The sequence below is a fragment of the Colossoma macropomum genome, unplaced genomic scaffold (genome assembly GCF_904425465.1).
Source record: "Colossoma macropomum unplaced genomic scaffold, Colossoma_macropomum, whole genome shotgun sequence".
Taxonomy (NCBI): domain Eukaryota; kingdom Metazoa; phylum Chordata; class Actinopteri; order Characiformes; family Serrasalmidae; genus Colossoma; species Colossoma macropomum.
This window is the reverse complement of record NW_023494807.1, coordinates 26,804,729-26,825,765: the sequence shown is the minus strand read 5'-3', so window position 1 is coordinate 26,825,765 and position 21,037 is coordinate 26,804,729. Positions and strand designations below refer to the sequence as shown.

Genomic DNA, 21,037 nt, shown 5'->3' with positions numbered 1-21,037 from the left:
ATTGGTAGTGGATCCATGCTTATGCCATCTCCCTAATGGGGTTTGATTGAAAGTATTTTGTACCGTGAGAGAGCTGACGTCCAGACAGAACACACTCAGCCAAATGTGATTAAGTGCTGCAGGCTAAATCTTTGTCTCTGCCGTTCTCCCTTCCAGGGAAGTGCCAGTCTTGACATACAGAATGTAAACCAGCAGACGGCGTTGCACTTGGCCGTGGAGCGGCAGCACACTCAGATCGTGCGGGTAAGCAGTCTCTCCCAGCTCCATCTCCCTGTCTTTCTCCCTCTCCTGCTGACCGAAGGGTTGTTTAGGGTTACAAATCTCTTAGTTACTTCCAAATTAGTTACTTCCAAACAAGTTCATGCATAAAGAAATCTCAAATTTCAAAGTGGTTAAAGATACACTCTACTTAGCCCTCACCCTTCCAGGTTGGTAGCACTGTGTTGTGGGGAGACCTATCTAGGTGATTGGACTAGATAATAACTAAAATTTGGGAGGAATTGAGTGAATAAAAAAAAAAAAAAGAAAGAAAGACACTAATTATATGTACTATGGTGAGATGTAGATGAAACAATAGGCCAAGCTTTTGTTTTACATTTTTTTTAATCACTTTTACATTATCATGAGAATTCTTGTCCAAAATAAGAGGATTTACTTTATTAAATATAACAGTAATCCATTCTAACATGAAATCAGTGCACCTTCTGATTGATGTGACGGTCCATTTTTGCACCCCTACCCATCTCTCATCTCCTGTTCTGGCGTCCTTCTCCCAACACTTGCGCACATACGAGAGGTAACCATCAGAGGAGCCGAGCAAGGCTTTAAGATGCACAGCCTCCTGCAGTAGAATTAGCCCATTCCATTCAATTAGTTCAGTCCTGAGGTAGAAGACATGCGAGGGGAAAGGTGGGAAGAGTGCCATCTTGTGGATATGTCAGAGGATTGCATCTCTTGATTTAGTGACAGTGGAGGAACTTGCATTCTTCAGTGGAGTCTAGCATGAAATGTCCGGAATGATTTCTGTTTTGATCTACAGCTTCCAACGTGGAAAATTATGTATAATAAAAAGGTTTTTATAATAATAGGGGATGAAAGTCTTCTGAGTAACAGTGACCATTTACTGTAAAGCTAAATCACACCTGTGGATGGATTTAGCACATGCAGGACAGTGTGGCCTACTCATAGTTATGGGAAGTAAACTGGAACAGCAAACTGTTTTATTTTTGTAGCACAAAAGTCTTTAAAAGCTAATGATCGCTGTAGCTAGCCTGTAATGCTAATGCCAAGCAGTCAGTGAAACTCCAGCTTTGCATCTTTAATATGATGAATTATGTGAATAATGTATTTGAGGCAGTTTGTTAAAGGGGTCTTTTTGCCCTGTGTCTGGTGGAATGTCTTTCCCTTAAGATCTAAATTTTCACTTTCACCTGGAGAGGGGTTTCTCTCAAAACCTAGTGTATGGCTTTCTCCATAAGCCCCATGACAACAGCTTTTCATGTACAACTTGTTATTAAAGCACAGGTCACCATGCAGTCGTCTATATGAAGTATTAGAATTAATAAGACTAGCTTCCCTCATTAATTAGCCCGTCAGTAAATGAGTTTAGATCAATTGAGTTTAGATAAGTTAAGATTAGATGTGAATTGAGATTACATTCGGCACCACCATTTGACCTGGAGAGAAAATAATGTTGGGGGGCATTTTATCTTGGGGGTAGACCTGTCACAATTATTACATAATTGTCTAATTGCAGTTATTTGAACTGATCACAGTTATTTTAGCTGACTGCAGTTATTTTCTACTGTCATTAGATTTCAGATACGCTGCAACCAGCAAAACGTGAATTGGGTGTGCTGGGTTGAGGCAAATAAATATACATAAAAGAAAGCAGGACAAAATGCATACATTGAGACACATCATGAGCCTCATGACTACTTGATGCTCTAACATGTTTAGAGCGCAGCACAAGTAATGTTTGTTAGCTTGCTCATTGTAGCATTTTTAGCATATATGCTAGCTTTCTTTTGCTTATATATTCACTTATTTTCAAGTAAAAAATGCAGCTTTGGGAAACACTACATATGTATCTGTGTAACCGTAGACATTTAATTTAGGAAACATAGCTAGAAAGCAAGATGGCTAAATAGTTAATTTGGCCACTGCAGGCTTGTTCTTTAGTTAAAAAAAAAAATAAAAATCTTAGTTAAATCTTTAATCGTAATTTAATTATCAGCTAAACTTTCATGACTTTGACAGCCCTATTAGTGGGCTTAGTTACCCTATGATTTAAATGCATTCCTCAAGCATTATTAATTTGTGTATATGTGCATTTAATGTTGGAATTTGATCGAAATTTGTGACTTATGTTCTGGATAAGTGCATTGGGTAAATAGCTTGAATCCTTTGAATTTCTCAGTTTTTTTACATGTTTACGATATTGTTTTCATGTTTATACAGTTCTATAGGGATAAATAGAACCCCTTTATTCTCCCAAGTACAAAGTAAGCCATGTAGCTCTCACATTCTAGAATGCCTGTAAATAGGCTCATATAGGAGTCTCATTTACAGGCTCAGTGGCTCCTCCAGCTGAGTTAATTTGAGTTCTCTGTGTTGATGTGCAGCTGCTGGTTAGAGCTGAGGCTAAGCTGGATGTGCAGGACAAGGATGGGGACACGCCACTGCACGAGGCCCTGCGTCACCACACGCTGTCCCAGCTACGCCAGCTCCAGGACATGCAAGACGTCAGCAAGGTGGAACCCTGGGAGCCCTCCAAGAACACGGTACTCATGGCATTTCACCTTCAATCAGTGCAGATGCTTCTACTGCAGGAGGGATGACAGTACATTTATTATGGTATTTTTGGCACCAGGTTTACCAGTCGGGGGTGATTCTGTTAAAAGGACGTGTGTGTTTTGATCTTTTCCCACCCTCGTGATAGCCAATCAGCGTTTGCTTGATGCGCAGTTTCTCAGATTCGTACGCTACATAGTTGATGTTTGAGGTGTGCAGGTCATGGCCTGAACTATGCTTTTGGTACTTGTTTTTATTTTTACCCGATTGTGCCACACCACATTTCTCTTTTGCTGCTTGTGGATGTTTCTGTGTCGTTTCTATTATGAAAATGATGGAAATGAATGTGAACCATATCAGATAAATCTAGGGCATTTTATTTTTATTGAATGTTACACCAAAAACTCACACTTAGAACAGAATATAGACTTATCAAGTTACTTACAAGCTCCATACTTTTTTTTTTTATTTTGCCTTCTTGCTTGAACAATGTAAACTACAAACTACAAAATCTTCACTGTATAAAACCAAGTAGTCATTCATTATTTTGTAAGACTTGGATTCAAAGAACTGACAGACAGCAATTGTTGCCCCTCTGTACCTTCGGAGAAAGTTTTATGTTTGACTTTCTTGATGAAGGCCAGTCTGCCCTTCCTTGATTGGCTAATAACAATGTAGTGGTCAGACTCATTTGACAGAATTATAAATCTACTGAAATTTTTTTGGCACACCGCAAGTCCTGAGCCGTGTGGGTCTGACAGAGCTCTCCACTGAAATGAATAAGACGTTTGTGTGTGAATTATGAATCAGCTTTAAGAGGTTAGTAGTTGATCAGTCATATTATAAATAATCTCTGCCTATTGTACCATATCAAGCTGCAGTTGCGGTGTTAGCTTTGTCCATAGTATAACAGGAAAAAAAGCTGATCCAGGATTAGAGGGAAAGTGGAACATTGTTTTTCTTAAATGAGCTTGCACCGCTGTTCCAAATTGCCTATATAAACAGCAGAGAAACACTATTACCCATGGAAGCCTAGACTTTTTGTGGCTGTCATGGTTTCTTCAGGGGGCTTCTCCTCCGTGCCAAACAGTCAGTCCTACACCAACCCCTTGGAGGGATTTTTTTATTGATTTATTTTTTTAATTGAAATCAAAATTAGAAGTAGTGCAATTTTCGAATCGCAAGAGTTTCTGTTTTAATTATAGCCTGCAAGTTTTATGTGGTGAACTTTAGCTTCTGGCAGTGCTGTAAGATTGTTTTCAGATACAAAAACGCAGTTTGAAAGAGCAGTTTTTGCAATTTGATTTATACCCTACAATATTATCAACCTTGTCTCAACAAGTTTTAAGTGGGGAAATGTAACTCAGAGCTTTTGAACTGCCTATAGATGATCACAGTTTAAATCCTAGTCACAATATCGGTTAGACAAAAACGTAATTAGATATGTCCCCCAAATCATGAAGCTCTACTGTCTGACACACTAAATTCAGTATTTGAGCTTTAAAGCCAGAAAAACAAATGTAAATTTGTAAATTACAGACACAATATTGACACGAAAAATTGCAATTAAATTTGACCCCCACATCATTCAGCCCTTGTCGGGAGCATAAATGTGAGAGCAAGAATCTCAAATAGACATTGTACGCTATGGCTGCAGTGAACAATTATATCTATAAATTATGGATCTATTGAATATTTATTCACTAATCACTCAGCAAACCATTATACCTTCTATGTCCCCTTTCCTTTTGCCATTCTGTCTGTGCAGCAAGCAGTATTGTTTTTTATGATGTAGAGAAACAATAGAAGCCATATTGGCTTAAACTTTTTTCCATCATCTATTTAGTCACCGTTACAGTCTTACTGTAGGCTTGGCCTTCTAAACAAACACTAACGGAGGGCGCTAGCGAGGCATATGCTAGCTCGAGTGAGAAGAGAAAGGAGGCAGACAGAAGCCTAATTGAGATCCGCTGCGCGTTCGCTTTTCCAATCCAACTGCAGCGCGATGGGGAGAGTTGAATTAGCCGGCCCAGCAGCTCCGTCAGAGCAGATGTAAGAAGCACCGAGGCGGGACATGATCAGGGAAACTATCCCGAGTCATCGGAATGGAGTGTTCCCTTTTTTCGGAAGTTCTCGTCTGTTACACTGAGCCAAGTGGGAACGTGCAGACAGCGAGCGCTCTGTGAGAGGGAAGATGGCAGCCTGAGTTGCGATAAAATAGCTTAACAGCTGCTAAATGAATCACTCTTCGCGGACCATTAAGGTCCAAATTGGCAGTTTGAACGAGAATATGCGCGCTCGCTCTGAAGTGGCAGTTTATGAACTTTTACAGCAAATCATTGACTCCCAAACCAGTCCTCAAAGAACAGAGGCAATTGTGCTTTTGCACACAGACCCATGCATATAACCGAGGCTGTAGGGGCATTGCAGGCACTGCAGTTCGGTCCTGCTCAGCGTGTCTGATGCTAATGTAATGTTTACCATATTCAGCTCCTGGTGTGAGCTTGATGTCTCTGAAGGCAATGAGATGTGAATTTAAGCATTAGAGGCGAGACAATAGCATCCAACTGTTATGAGATTTTTGGAACCCATTTCAATGCTGAACTGGAGAAAATCCAATAGTTACCAGTATGTATGTGCTGATTTACATATTAACTGATATTTTGTCTGTAAATAGCCTGTAGTACCAAGACAATTACTTAAATATTTGAATGTGTTTGTTAAAGGTAATACACAATATATTAAACATATTCTATGGTATATTTCTCTAAAAATACAGATGCTTGTACAGAACAAATTTTATTTCCACACACTAATATCATTCTGTTTTACTTTTATTTACTTTAATCTTTATGCCACCATTTTTCAAAGAAACTTGCAGTTTTACTGGTGGACTATTCTAACCCTCAGACCATCGGGGGAAGAAAAGCCATTCTCAAAATTCATTTTTCAATTTGATGCAATACATTGGTGATACATTTTCGATACAGCAAAAATAAGTGGCTCAAAAATGTGCCTTAGGTCATTATGTTAATGTTTTTGATATATTAGTGCATTTAACATTATAAAAGTAGAGTATTTGAAATGAAGCTGTGCTTTAGTGTCCCAATCTGTGATACAGTTTGATACAATATAATATACTGTGTTTGTGCAACCCTGATGAGCATATACCTTGCCCTACTAGACAAAACCATTATGACTCTCCTCTCAGTAGAGGATATGTGTGGCATTTTGGTAAAATGCAGAATATGCTATTTTTATGGTGGTACATTACAGGTAATGGTTGTATGTTCAATGTTTTATTTGGTGCTGTTTGTTGGGGCAACTTCACAGCTCTTGATGAAGGTCTCAGTGCTTTATGGCAGAGTTCTCCGCTCCAGTCTTAACTGCTTGTGATCCTGTATGATAATGACAAACAGTGAGCATCATTATGTAGATCTTTTTTGTTTGTAATGATTTTATTGTGTATGTTGCACATGTATACACCTGAAAACATGACATTCAGAACATACCTGTGTGGCATTTTTGAAAAAAAAATATGAATTTGTGATGTAAACCATGATAAAAGGTTAGGTAATTGTTATAAAGTTTATATCAGCACATGTCTGTCTTTCAGTAGGGTGAAGTCTTTCAATAAGGTGACTTAATGTAAGGCCAGAATTCTGATTTTCAGTATAGTCAAAGAACAAGCCATGCTCAGTAGTGGTGCATCAATACTATTTTTTCCCAGACAGAGTACAAGTATGAGTACATGTTTTTAGGTACTTGCTGATAACGATTCCAATACCATACTGAGTAACCTGCTTTGAATGAGGTAGTAGTTGGTGTTAATGAGACCACTGAACCTTAACAGTTAAACAGCTCATTTTAAATGAAGTAGGTTAGCCAGCTGTGCTACATTAGTTTCCTTGGTTTGAGTAGCATTGCAGTGAAGAAGAGTTGCTTTTGTTCCACGCCACTTTTGTACAGCTTTAAGTAAACTACTTATCATAGTTTTAATCCTACACTCCTCATTTGTTTCAACAACAGTGTCTGTAGCACAGTGACAGCAGAATCGCATCCAAGGCTAGCGCATCCGAGAAGCTTACTTGTCAACTTTTACGTCTTGTTGGAATTTTCTTCGACTGCTTGAGCTGTAGTTGAACGTCCGCTAAATCCAGACATACACACTGAGATTTTAGAAATGTTCTTTGGTGACCGACACTGTACGTTTGAATAGACCATCATGTGCAGACAAAGCCTACGATTTATAAGCTTGCACTGTGTGAAAATGTCAGTCTGACTGACATGCCATGTTAAAAGCAGGCCTTACAGACAGATTCAAAATAACATGCTGTGCACCAGAAGACTGAGCAAATACGCTGAAAAACTGAGCTACAACAGCTTTGCTAACTTGTGCCACACTGTGCACTGAAACTAAAACGTCATGTGGTATCAGATGTTGGTATCTGTGCAATTTTTTGAGTATAAGTAAATGAGCACGGTATTGGGCCAGGACTGGACGTCATATCGGTATCTGTGCATTCCTAGTCAGACTGTTAAAGAAATACTCCAGCTTTTCATCTTAATCTTTATCTGCCACATCTGTAACCTGGAGTGCCACAAGCATTGGTTCTCTTGTTGGGTGCTTCCAAATTCAGTCCCCAGTGATACCACAGCCATCCGTGGCCTGGGGTCCAAGAGAGTATAACAGGCCTTTCCCTCTCTCTCTGGGTGGAGGGACAGTCTTCCTCACCCTCCATCACTCAGTGCGATGCTAGCCACTGTGAGTTGGCATAACAGAATTGGCAGATAGCATTTTCCTCCAAGCATGTTGAGTTGTCCAGTGATGTTGCGTTAGTGAAAGTTTGAAAAGATGCATTGGAGCTTCACAAGTCTCAGAGGAAGCTCATGCTAGCCTCCACTCCCCCCAGCCTGGCAGCATCATGTGATAAGGGGAGAACCTTTCTAGAGGGTAGAACTGGCAATGACTAAATTGGGTAAATATCCAAAAAATGAAAGAAAACACTCTGACTCACTTCTAATAGAAGCTGTGGGAAGTGGCCTGAGCACCTGCTGTGGGTGAACAAATGCAGCAGATAGAGATTAAGTTGAAAAACACTAGTATTTCTAAATGAAAGAGAACATACTGCTATAAGGACTGTTTTTGTCATTAACATTAGCCTGCCCTGCGCAAGTTAAATAATGCTGCACATTCATGGCCTCAACGTGCTATTTTATTCAGACAGTTATTTGAATTCATCTCACACAACTAATGTGACCTGCCGTTACGCACCGTCTCTCATCCTCATTAATACCCCTGTGCAGTCTATATAAGTTAGATTCTCATGACCCTCTGTCTCCATCCGTCACAGCCAACAGCTAGCCTCAGACCTGCGGATTAACATCCAACCCACAGACGCCATCAACAGCTTGCCCGTTCTCGCTGACCCCTGACGTGTCACTGTACCTCATCCCCTCCTGTGACTGCTGTAAATCAAGCAGCCGATGGCAGAAAGCTGCTCCCAGGCCAACGGCTTGGCATTTATTAACACAGACAGTGTGACAAATCTCTCCTCTATCAAGCCATCACCCCATTATCCAGCTCGTAGACCCAGGGCTTGGCCATCCATTTAAAACCACTCCACCAGGAAGAATCAGCATGCTGAAATATCCCATTATCACCATTTTAATTTGCTGAATATTCCACAGAACTTAAACATGCCAGATGAATGTATTTTCCGCCTCAGCGCTGCGTTTTGGATTGACTGTGCCATTTACTGTGTGGATGTCCCATTTAATTCTGTAAGAGTGCTGGTGGAGCAGCAGTACATTTCGACTCCACTCATCTGCTGATCTTTTTACATGTACTTTTTGGGCCATTTTTCTTCTTTATTGTGGAACGAGCTCAAGCTAAATTCACAGTGGAAGGAGCCAGAACTATCTACTCTCCACAACCAAGCATACATTTATGCACATACTCAGGTATTTGAGTTTCTCCAAATCTAACACGTCCTGACTTTTCACATTAGATCTTCTCAGATTTTGACATCCTTTCTTAAATATATGGATATATGGAATATATAGGATCCGCTCTCAGAGCCCATCTCCCTTAACAGATTTTCGTTTGCATTTACCTCCACTTTATTCTTCCTTTTTTCTTTCATTAGACCTACTTTACTCTCATCCACAGATGCTTTGATCACATGTAAACTGAGCATCTGATATCTATTGAACACTAAGCTGGCCACAGCTATTGTGATTGTTGATTCCATTCTGATTATTTTTGTGCAGTGGGTTTTATTCGGTGGGAGAAACACTTTCATGACCATTTGCCTTGCTTGCTCTGCATGCCATTATTGAGGCTTTTGGAGCATATACATGCTGTGTTTGATAAAGTGTTATGAGGTTCGTGGCACAACATCTTAAGACGTTGTTTAAGAGTTTTCTTGTTTGTTTGTTTTTTGTTTGGTGTGATTTTGTTGTAGCCCCTTTAAGAAATTGCCTGCCCCTACACATCATACTGAAACAACACTCTGTGGTTGGTTTATTTTGCCTGTCAGTTAAATAATCATTTCTTGTCAGTGTGGTAGGAGGTTCTTGGCCACATGAAGGGATGAAACACATCTGACGATAGGCAGAAGTCAGGCTTGAGAGACTAGGCCTTAAAATAATTTTTGTGGCCTCATGTTTACAAGAAGATCTACACAACCAATACGAAAACAATGTATCAGTCTAGCTAAAGTATATCCAGGCTAGAAGCGTTTAGGCATTAGTTGATAATTTCATTAAAGTGGGATTTAAACTTCATGATAATTGGGCTTTTTTGTTTTTGTGTTTTTTTTTCTTTTGTTTTTTTCCCCCCTCTCTGATGACCGCTGCTGTTGTTGCCTGTTAACACTGTCGCTTTACTCAGATTTATATAAAAATTTCAAGCTTGATTAAAACTCCAGCATAAAGTTGTCTAACTAAATGCCTTCTGTGCTGATTTTTTGTGATTTGTGTTTGTATTTCTCCATAGCTGATCATGGGACTGGGAACTCAAGGAGCAGAGAAGAAGAGTGCCGCCTCCATCGCCTGTTTCTTGGCCGCCAATGGAGCCGACCTCACCATCCGCAACAAGAAAGGCCAGTCTCCCCTGGACTTGTGCCCTGACCCCAGCCTCTGCAAGGCACTGGCCAAGTGTCACAAGGAGAAGACCAGGTACTTACATTCAGTCCTGATCAGATGTGAAAGAAGGTTCTACAGGACGTCTTTTATGTGCTCTTTGCAGTAGTTAACTCTAATTAAACGTCATTTCTGGGGCTAAATTATGTGGCTGATACCAGTAATAATCCAGTCCAATCCAATTGGATCCAGTTATAATAATAATCCAGTAATTTGGCTTTCTGCAGTTTTAAATAAATTCACAGTATAATCTAAAGTCCAGTGAACACTTTAAAGAAGAGTCAGTGATTTATTTTGCACAGCCATTACGTAGCTAATGAGACATAACAGTTAATGTAAATATTGACATTTGGCAGACATTCTTATCTTGAACGACTTACAGTGGTGGATGAATGTAATGTTAGCGTTTTTATCTATTTATTTTTTGGTCTTAACATTTGGAGAATATATTGGCGAATTTCAGTCACACACTTCTGGTATTAATCTGCTTCCTTGTCTCTTTTTCTCGTCTCATCTTGTTTTCTTTTCTTCATCCCCTCCTCCATCTTCACTACTTGTCATGTTTTCCTTTCCCTTCATTTATCTTTTGTTTGACGTTTACCTTTTCTCTCTCCTCTACTCCCTGCTTCTTTTTTTCCTTTTTTACTGTTTCCCCTTCTGTCCTTTAACGCTTCTCCTCCCTCAGTGGTCAGGTGGGCTCCCGTAGCCCGTCTCTAAACAGCAACAATGAGACACTGGAGGAGTGTATGGTTTGTTCAGATATGAAGAGGGACACACTGTTCGGTCCCTGCGGCCACATCGCCACCTGCTCTCTCTGCTCACCGCGAGTCAAGAAGTGTCTCATCTGTAAGGAACAGGTCCAGTCCAGGACCAAGGTACCGCAATTGTCCAGTGCAGTCCTTTCACTTTATCTGTTTGGTTGTAAAAAATGTTTATGGCTATGATGTTCTGTAACTCAGTCTAGTGTAAGCAGCAGTTGAAGTTGAAGCCTCTCACTAGCTGGTGATGTGCACATTTCACTCATAACAGCATGAACCATGGGTGAAGGCTGCGTCCTGAAACTGAGCGTTATCGTCCATGGAGCTTTATCGTCCATGTGGCCTTATCGTCCATGGGGCCTCACTGCACTTTGTCTAAGAAAAATGTGGTGTTTTCCATAAATTAAACATAGCTTAGAGTCTACATTAACTTCGAGTTACCTTAGATTTCAGAAAGGTTGGTAATACCACACTTCATAGTAGCAGGCATAGAGTATTGCTACTAAAATAATGATTAAATTAAATCTAAGTATTAATAAAGCAAATCAGTCAAGAAGGACGCAACATGTTTATTGAAAAACTACTTGAATAGTTACTTTGGGTTATTTAGGGCCCGTACTGGCCATTTTTCTGGAGCAGTGGAAATCAATATGGACATGTTTTTAATTAATATAATGAAATAAAATATGAATAAAATATTTTCCCCACTTTGGGTTATTTTTGCCCCCTAGTGGCCATTCTTCTGGAGCAGTGGAAATCAACATGGATATTTTTCATTAATATGATGAAATAAAATATTTTTCCCTGTAACTCTGTTGTCAGATTAACTAGGACACTGTTGTCATTCTGTGTGTGAAATGTTGCGAGCTGTGTTGAGCTGCTAGCAAGCAATTATGGGTACATAAAGAGGGTTGAAATCCTCCTGCTCTGAAAACAATTATTTCCACAAAGACAGCTGTGCCAAGATAACAGACGATAAAACTGCAGATTTCTTGACTCTATAAAACACATATAACATAAAGTAGATCTTAAGTTTAATAAAAAAGCTGCCAGGCTTTTTATTCTTCAATGACAGAGGAAGAGGCAGTAAAAACAGCAGCTGCAAGATTTTTTTAATTGCTTATGTTCAATCTTATGTCCTGTATATAATTCCAAAAAAGACGTGTGTACATACGCAAGTATGTATGAACGCATATTTGACAGTAAGGTCACTCTGCTCTTCCCTCAGATTGAGGAATGCGTGGTGTGCTCGGACAAGAAAGCAGCCGTCCTCTTCCAGCCCTGCGGTCACATGTGCGCGTGTGAGAGTAAGTCAGCCATCTCCTCGCCCCTCCACACTTCCCACACTTCCCTATTACTCTCTCTCACATTCCTCTTTATCCCTTCTGTGCACCATCACCGCCACCACCTCATCATGTGACACCTTACTCCCTCAGTATTTCAGGGCGTGGAGTGAATGACAGCACTGCTTACAGCTAGCTTCAGTCCTAACTTCTCACCATGCACCTTCTGCCTCTCAACCCTGATTACAGTAGAAAAGTTCTTTTGAATACCTTGGAGAGGCTCACAGTGATCTCTACTTCACTGCTTGAGATTTTTTAGTTATTTTGGGAGCATTGTACATATCCCAGTAAATCCTATACCATGCTTGAATGTTCTTATTTAGTTTCCAGTTTGAATAGTCATTTTTTGTTATGGAAATGAAATGTGGACTTTTATACTCTTAATTTATATTATTTATTAGAGATGCTGCAATTTTTTATTGCAGTATTTTGTATCGTTGTATCGTGATTAACTTGTTGGCTTGTGGTTAGTGTGTCAAATCAAGCCCCTTAAAAGCATAGCTTTTGTTTTTTTTTGTTTTTTTTTTAGATTTTGCACTTCTATAATGTTAAATATTTTTATAAACGGGAGGCAATACCATATTAAGATATATTGAGATATGTTTATTCCTTTTACGGAAACCTTGGATTGAAAAACATTTTTATTAAATAATTAATTACTGAAGATTTGCAGTGCACACTTTGTCACTATATCAAAACCTGAAATGGTATGAAGAAACTTAAATATTGCTGCTGTCAGAACAAAACCTTGCATGTCCATTTTTGTTGTTTTTCAGTTTTTGACATAATTTGAAAAATACCTGCTGGTCTTTACATTGTATGTAAATTTCATGGTGAATCAACAAACAGAAACAGCCCAAAATGACTTGGAAAAAACGTCTGGTTCCATTGACTTACGTTATAAGTAAAGTAGGTTTTTTCCTTCTCCTGTAAAGTTACCATTTTGGAGATAAGGTGTTTTGTTCTGACAGCAGCGATATGTATTAACATATCCAGGTTTTATACCAAATAAATTTGGACCATTTTTGTCAGTTCATTCATCACAAATTTTTTACTCAATGTAAAGAGCTTTTCAAATGGTGTTTTTTGGAAAGAAAATGAAAATGTGGGAATATGTGGTTTTGATAGAACAGTGTTGATTTGAATGATTTTGAATTGCACGCATGGGTACATCGTATAGTTGGTATAAACCCAACCAACCATGTTCCTTTCCAGAGCCCAAGGCATGTGTTTATAACCTCTGACGTTGGAGTGCGTGTACCTCATTGTTAGTTGCTAATGAGGTGTCTCGGGGTTACAACCCCTCACCCTGTTTGTTTTTGTATTTTTCTGTGTGCGTGTGCTGCAGACTGTGCCAGCCTGATGAAGAAGTGTGTGCAGTGTCGGGCGGTGGTGGAGCGGCGCACGCCTTTCGTCTTGTGCTGTGGAGGGAAAGGTATGGAGGATGCCACTGATGATGAGGACCTTAGTGAGTGAACTTCCACAAGTTCCCTTTACTTTCTTTTATTATTTCACCTGGATCTTTTTTTTTTCTTTCATTCTCAGCACTTTCATGTTTCAGTGTTTATGTTGGCCTTGTTTGCTTCGTTCTCTCTTGCTTTTGCTCATGCCCATGTTTTCCCCCCTTCATTGTTATGACTAACATGGCAGTTGAATTATACAAATATGAGCTGAGCAGCAGCTCTGGAATGTCTTCATAACGAAGTAGTATTGATAAGGTAGTAGCAGTTCAGGCCCTTAGGGTCATTAGGCAAACAATGACAACTACTTTTAGGGAATTTTTTTTTTAGTTATGTTTATTTTTAACTTTAATTTAATCCAGCGTTTGTACAGTGACTTCAGGTTTGTTGGTTTAATGAGGTTTTTGTCTTCAGTTTGTTTTCACCATCGCTTCTCATCGATACAGTGCTCATGGTCCTCCCTTTGATCTTTTTTGTTGGTTTAGTTTGAGTTCAAAGGGATACTGGTGTAAGTTCACTTGTATACAGTTTTTATTTTTAGAGGGGTCTGTTTCTTTGTAGCCACGCTTAGATGTCAGACAGATTCTTCTATGCTGACATCCCCTAGTGACCTAGTCGGGAACACAGGCACACATTCAACAGAGGAATGCAACTTGTAACTCTTATCTCCCCCCAACCCCCTCACCATGCCAGGGTTCTGTTTGTCATAGGGGGCCACTTTGAGCTTCAAGCCCAGCAAAATGACATCCATAGCCAAAAAAATCCAACATACATGCTTAGTATTGTTTAGTTTTTGAATATGATGTTGGACAGCGTTGTCCCACAGAAACAGATCAGTTTTTTCTTTTCATGCTACAACTCATAAACAAACTCTTGCTTCGTCTCAATCATATATAAACAACTCATGCTGTAAGGCACATATCTTAATAGTGTGAGACTGTGGTAGGGTAAGTATGCACAATATTTACATATTACATGCCATTCTGTACTGACAGGAAGTGAGGTGACGTATGTCATATCAAGCTGTGGCCTTGTAGGCTCCTTCAGAAATGCCACCAAATTAGGGCTGCAACTTTCACACATTTTCATATTCGAATGTTCTGTTGAATATTATCTCTAATTGAATATTTTGGAGGAATAAAAGAAGCTCAAGGCATGTCTCACTTTAATATATAAATGGAAAACTTTTTTATTCTTAATGTTGCTTTTGTTGTTTTCTTTTATTAATCATTATAAACTATTGGAATAATTTATTATTAATTTGTGCAATTGAATTTCTGTCTGTTCAGTTCTTTTCATTTGTTTTAACAAACTTAATTGCAGTACAAGGCAATGCAGAAACATCACTGATTTTCATAGCAAAGTACTGAGCAGGGGTCCTGCCCAATCTGGCAACCCTAAACAGGTTTCTAGCTGTGTTTGAACAGCAGTTTTTTTTCCAGTGGTTTGCATTGCATCCATTGGGCAATACAGTACTCAAAAAAACAACTATCTAAGCATGCATGTTGGATTTTTTCCAGACTTCTGAATATACTCCATTGTCCGCTGCATTCTCTCCATCTCCCTGTGAGTTAGTACAGAAGTTAAAAGGGTTATAAATAAGTAAAATGGGATTCTTTCCAGCAATGACCGCTGGACTCTGCCTGTAGAGTGGCCACGGTCACATACCCAGACACACTTCAGCCAGACCAGAGCACTTTACCATTTACATTTGAGGGACCCCTCAACCCAGAAGTTGATATGATGAACACAGCACCTTGAAAAACACCATAGAGGGAATAGAGGATTACTTGACAGCTAGTGTTAGTTTTTTTCTTTCAACCTGTTGATCTAAACCCAAATACTAGTAATCTATACATGAAGGTAGGTTTAAGTTTTATAACCCTGTGATTTCGCCTGTATTCTCATTGAGTAATATCACCCTTTGGAAACAGGTCTTAGGCTTTCCATAAACCTCCTGGTTAGTATTATTTATTTATGCATTTATTTTGGAATTTGCTAACAAATGATCCCCTCAGCTGCTTGTGATGCCCCTGGTCTCTCTGACTTTTTACTGCTGCTTTTGCCTGAACGAGCGATTCCTTGCTTTCGCAGCAGTTTCTGCTGTTGATCAGCAACTGTTTTCTGTATTTGGCCCACCGTTGTGAGGTCCTTGCAGCGAAACAGACCTGCCACCTTGCCTCCTTTAACAGCTGTCACTGAAGCGATCATTTTAACCTGCTCTTTCCTTTGCTCCCGCTAACGAGTACATCCTGAGACTGTGCTGTAGGCCAGGTTAGGTTGGCCCTGACCGTTTTTTTTTGCGGGGCAGCATGCATTACGTAACACTGTGACTGGTTGCTTCTCAGCAGGGGGCTCTAACTCAATGGCAGGGGGGTCGCAGGATCTTCTCCAGCCCAACAATCTGGCGCTAAGTTGGTGTAAGTATTCCATTCCTACCCCCCACTTTAGCTCTGTACCTTCCAAACTTCCTTCCTGCTCCTCAGGGCCTTCGCACTCTCTACATGTGGTGGACTGGCCACTCTGCTCTTTGTTAGTTGGTGAGGCCATTGAGTGCTGGGTCTCAATTCAGTCAAATTAACTTTTGAACGTGACTGTACACAATTCAGGTGTACAGTTTATGCTTTGCAAGGACTACACTGGCTTCATTGCTACCCAGAGAAGCTTTCTGAAGTGGGATCGGAAATGAACCGCATTTAAATCAGGCTATAAAGTCTATAAATGAAAGCAGCAGCCTTTATAATGAGCCCTCAGTTATTTACCTCACCTGGGTTTATAAAGAAAATACTCCTCTGGTCAGGGTTGTGCTTGAAGCCCCATGGTTTAGCGGCCACCTTCTTTCAGTAGGTGGTGTCTCTTAGCCGGAGGGTGATATCAATCCTGAGAGATTTCTCAACACATACCCATCTTTTCTTTGCAGCCAGTGGAAATATCCCAGCTCTGCAAAGGGACAAGGACAACACTAATGTCAACGCAGACGTGCAGAAGCTCCAGCAGCAGCTGCAGGACATCAAAGAGCAGGTAGAAAATAAAGGGCCTTACATGATTCCAGGTTCAGGCCAGCCTATTTCTCTTGTTATACTGCTTTTGAATGGGAGGGAGAAGCTGTTTCTCCAATAATGTACTAATGTAATGAAGACGTGTTTAGAGGACAAGTATTTCTTTCTATTCACTCTATAGTTGTTTATTATAAATAGCCCATATCATGGAAAAATGATTCTCACTTTTTTAAGTAAGACTTTCGAGTAATATATAAACATTATTTCCATATATGGAAACTAAACTGCAAAAACAACCCATTTCGATTTCACGGTTTTTGTGACCAGAAAACAAGTGCATGAACACATGTCTGCCTATTCAGCCTACAGCAGTTTTGTTCCACCCATTCACACTGAAGTTATAAGGACTGTTTCAGCCTGCTTTTTGTATTAGGCCAAATACAGAACAGTCAGATCAGAGATCATTTACATATATCAGTCTTAAAGCTACAGTAACACAGACAGCCTGTTTAATTCTGAGGGATAAAGAGAGGTTATGTAAAAATTAATTATGACTGGTTTTGGTATATAAAACCACAAAAATGTCTTAAGTGGATATCAGGAATAAGTAAAATAAAAGAAAAATGTATTGTTATAGACCGTTTAACTCTAGCAGCTACGTTTTTGTAGATAACACAGTCTATTTGGGTTCACTTCAATGATTCAATGGTGATTTCCGTTACTTGTTAGCTACATTGTAGCTTCAGTGCAAAACTGAAGAAGTAAATATATCTAAGCTAGTTTACTGCGGTGGGTAATTTTGTAAATCCAGTTTTGGCCGAGCCCCTGCGTTTACCTTTATTCTTAACTGATCTGGGAGGAAAGTAATTTGATGCTAACGCAGTTGCTTCTGTAGTGCAGTTTTTTGCAAGTTAGAGTTTTATACTGAATTTAAAAGAGTCTTCCAGCCTACAGCTAGTATTAAATGTGTGTTGTCATGTTATGGTAATATTCTGTAGTGCAGGATTGCAGCCCTCAGCATCATCACTTTGGCGCGGTTGACAGTTTTGTGTCTGTTTTGCTTTTTCATCCATCAGTTTGGAAAAAATGCACTGTAGATACTAATAAATGTAAACATGATATTCAGCTTCCTAGCAGTAATGTTAGTCCTCTGGCTTCCTTCTGTATTAGTATTTGCCCCAAAGTACTAGTTTATCAAAAGTTCTTTCCACCTTCAAGACACATCTGAAGGGTGTTTTCTTGATGTTTAAACCGGAAAATCTCACTCTTGGGACTGTTGTGGCACAACTGTAAGAGGAGAGTCATAAATAATAATAAATATAGAACCAAAAGCATGTCAGTCCTGACCATGTGTATTGTCTCCACTCAGACCATGTGCCCGGTGTGTCTGGATCGGCTGAAGAACATGATCTTCATGTGCGGCCATGGCACGTGCCAGCTGTGCGGCGACCGCATGAGCGAGTGCCCCATCTGCCGGAAGGCGATCGAGCGGCGGATCCTGCTCTACTAGAGCTCCGGCTCCGTCACCTCCTCGCTCTTCATCCACAGTACCGGCTCCCGCGTCTTGCAAGGCTTTCTGTGGCTCACTTTAAGCTAAGAGTCATCAGTGTTATGTTAACTCTTTCTCTTTATTATTTTAATTATTTTTTTGTTGTTTTTTAATTTCCTTTTACCCAACCTGGACTCAAATGTATTCAATGCCTCAAGGTTAAATATTCTGTTTGTCCTCAGATTTTTTTGTTCTTTTATTCACTACATTGTTGGAGAAACCATTTCTTGTTATGCTCTTTTTTTACTGTCGAGGGCTTTTGGCTTTCTGAAATATTAGAGACGGTTGAGAGCTACAACCACTCTACTAGTCTTATGATCTCAAATGGATACTCTAGCATCCAACCAAATCTCTTTTTGCTGGCACATACAGTCATTCACGTCAGCACGTTTCCCTGTAAAAGAACAGAAAAACCAAAACACGCACCTGCCCGTTGACTTTTGTGTTCTGAGTAGATGGGCTTTCTGTACAAGGAAATTGTATGCAGTCATCAGCTGTACAATATAAATATGGGAGAGAGATTAGATTGAAAAACACTGGCGTGTTTCTTTAAAGGGGAATTCCAGTGATTTTTTTTCCCCTAAATTTTCTCCACAATTCAATCTTTTAGATATAAACAAAATAATTCAGAGTGATTTCATGTGAAATGGTGCGTCATAGGGAAATTATATGACCCCCTAGAGATTCCTCTACAGTGGTGGTGATAGGAACCAGGGGTTGCAGTGTCTACAACACAAATGTAGCCACGTTTATTTGCTTTCGGAAGTATCTTCTCAGTTTTTCTATGTGATGTCGACGGTAAAATAGTGGTAAATCTGAAAATAAAAAATTCTATGTCGGCTATTTTGCCTCACAACTCCCTGCATGTACCTCTCTACCTTGAATGGCTTTAAAATGTGTTTTAGGCCTAAACTGTGTCTCAGCCATCAGGCAGTGTATTCACAACCGTTTCATGGGGTAATGTGTTGTGAAGGAGCTTCTAGAATGGCATATTTCACATCAAACCACTCTGAATGACTTTGTTTAAATCTTAACCGTTTAGTTATTCAGAGATTTTGAAAAATCTGTGGAACACTGCAAGGTTTGGAGAGCCAGGCCCAGCGCAAGGATTCATTTCATGCCAGTTCTTTCTATACAGCTTTTAATGAGCATCTGTATGGTCTTTCTTAGTGTCAGCCCTCATTTGCAAGCCTCAAACGTCTTGCCACTTGCCACTTTTCCTCCATTTTCTTTCTAATGTATTGTACTATATGGCCTGCCGCAAACGCATCTGTAGCCGCAGTGTCAGTGATCAGTGTGAGTGTTCAGCCAGCGTGGTGACGGTAAAGAAACGTCTTGAACACTAAAACCCGTCACTTTATTGTCAAAACTGCCTGAGACCCATACGCTGCCATTTAGAGTTTGGAATTTTGTAGTATCTACATTAAGTGAAATCCCCTCTTTTTTTTCTTTTCCTAAGCCATGATTTTAAAATCATGCGTGAAACTAGAATACATTGCAAAACAACACGTAACATCGACCTCCATTCACTCTGGTACTTGCATGTGATAGTCTACAGACCAGCTATACTACAGTATACAGGCTGAGTATTATTGTCACATATTTGGTGGAAGTACTAAGGATGGAAGATCAAGGCCGGTCAATACAGCTTACCCTCATTGTCTTAAAATGGAAGTCCTGCTGTGTTTTTGTGGCTGTATTACGAGGCGTTGACGGAAGAGTCTGCTAATAACCATTGATTTGTGTTGTTCCAAAAAAAAAAAATTAAACTAGTTTCTGGGGATAAGGTGCTGTTTTACCTTTTTACTGTCTTTATTTATGTTTTTCATCTTTTTAATTAAAAAAATAGACTGAACTAGGGTGTACAATCTAATATAAAGCCAAGAAGAGGTATAAGAGAATTTTTTTCTATGGTTACCAGCAAGTAGGAAACTAGGTTTTTATGGTAGTTTTTCTTTCACTCGTCTTACCTTTTGTCACAAGGAAAAACAAGTTTGTAGCCTGAGAACTATTTACCAAAACACTGTATCGTTCTGCGCTTGTAGTTCACGCCTTTAGAAGATTGGGATCACAGTTCTGTTCTGCTATAACTTCCATCTTGTTTACCAACAGTGTTTCAAATCATGCTGAGTCTTTAAAGAAGTTGAGTGAAAATAAAAAAGGTTCTGTCTAGTCTCTGTAATCCTGTGGAGCCGTTTCCACGTCAGCAGAATCTGTATCGAGATGGCATGTTCCATCTTCCAGCTTATCAGACTCCTATTTTTTTGTTTGTTTATTTTTAAAGATGGAGAAGAAAAAAAGTAGCTTCATACTTTTGCCTTTTTAAGATTTTGTATCATTTTCAGTGATCATGTTAACATTCAATGCTTAGATGCACTAATGTACTTTAATGGTAGTATTGTGTTGTATTGTCATGGTTACTTAAAGGCCTATTTTGTATCTTATTTTCACTACATAAAGACTTCCAGGTTTAAAGGTTTCCATACATTTTTTTTTTTTCTTTTTTTTCTTTTTTTGGCATGAATGTTTGATGTATGCAGTACATTTATCATGGAAAACAGCAGTTCACTATGTATTGCAAAGTGCTTTTGAGAAGAAATGCATTGCTGAATAAAGATCTAATGGAACCACACAGTGATACTCTCTAGTGTTGTAGTGCTTGAGTCCGTTCTCGAGAGAGTGCATTAACGGTCTTAATCTCAGCATCGTTTGGACTCAGTTTTGTCTCGGCCGCAGGGTAAGTTGGCCCACAGGACACTGTTGGCTGGATATTTTGGGTCGGTGGACTATTCTCAGTCCAGCAGTGACACTGAGGTGTTTAAACACTCCAGCAGCACTGCTGTGTCTGATCCACTCAGACCAGCACAACACACACTAACACACCACCACCACGTCAGTGTTACTGCAGTGCTGAGAATGATCCACCATCCGAATAACACTGGCACCGACCACTGAAGAACAGGGTAAAAAGGGCTAAGAAAGTATGCAG

The 21,037-nt window shown here is 39.6% G+C and overlaps 1 protein-coding gene across 1 annotated transcript in view; it reads left to right on the top strand.

The window, feature by feature from the left end:
- Nucleotides 1–20,686, top strand: part of mib1 (mindbomb E3 ubiquitin protein ligase 1) — a 79,657-nt gene extending 58,971 nt beyond the window's left edge. Inside the window, 8 exon segments of the mRNA XM_036556600.1 lie at nt 157–243; nt 2,625–2,783; nt 9,794–9,975; nt 10,625–10,814; nt 11,926–12,004; nt 13,389–13,508; nt 16,421–16,521; nt 17,869–20,686. Coding sequence (XP_036412493.1) covers nt 157–243; nt 2,625–2,783; nt 9,794–9,975; nt 10,625–10,814; nt 11,926–12,004; nt 13,389–13,508; nt 16,421–16,521; nt 17,869–18,009 — 1,059 coding nt within the window. The 3' untranslated portion in view covers nt 18,010–20,686.
- The last annotated feature ends 351 nt before the right edge of the window (nt 20,687–21,037 follow it).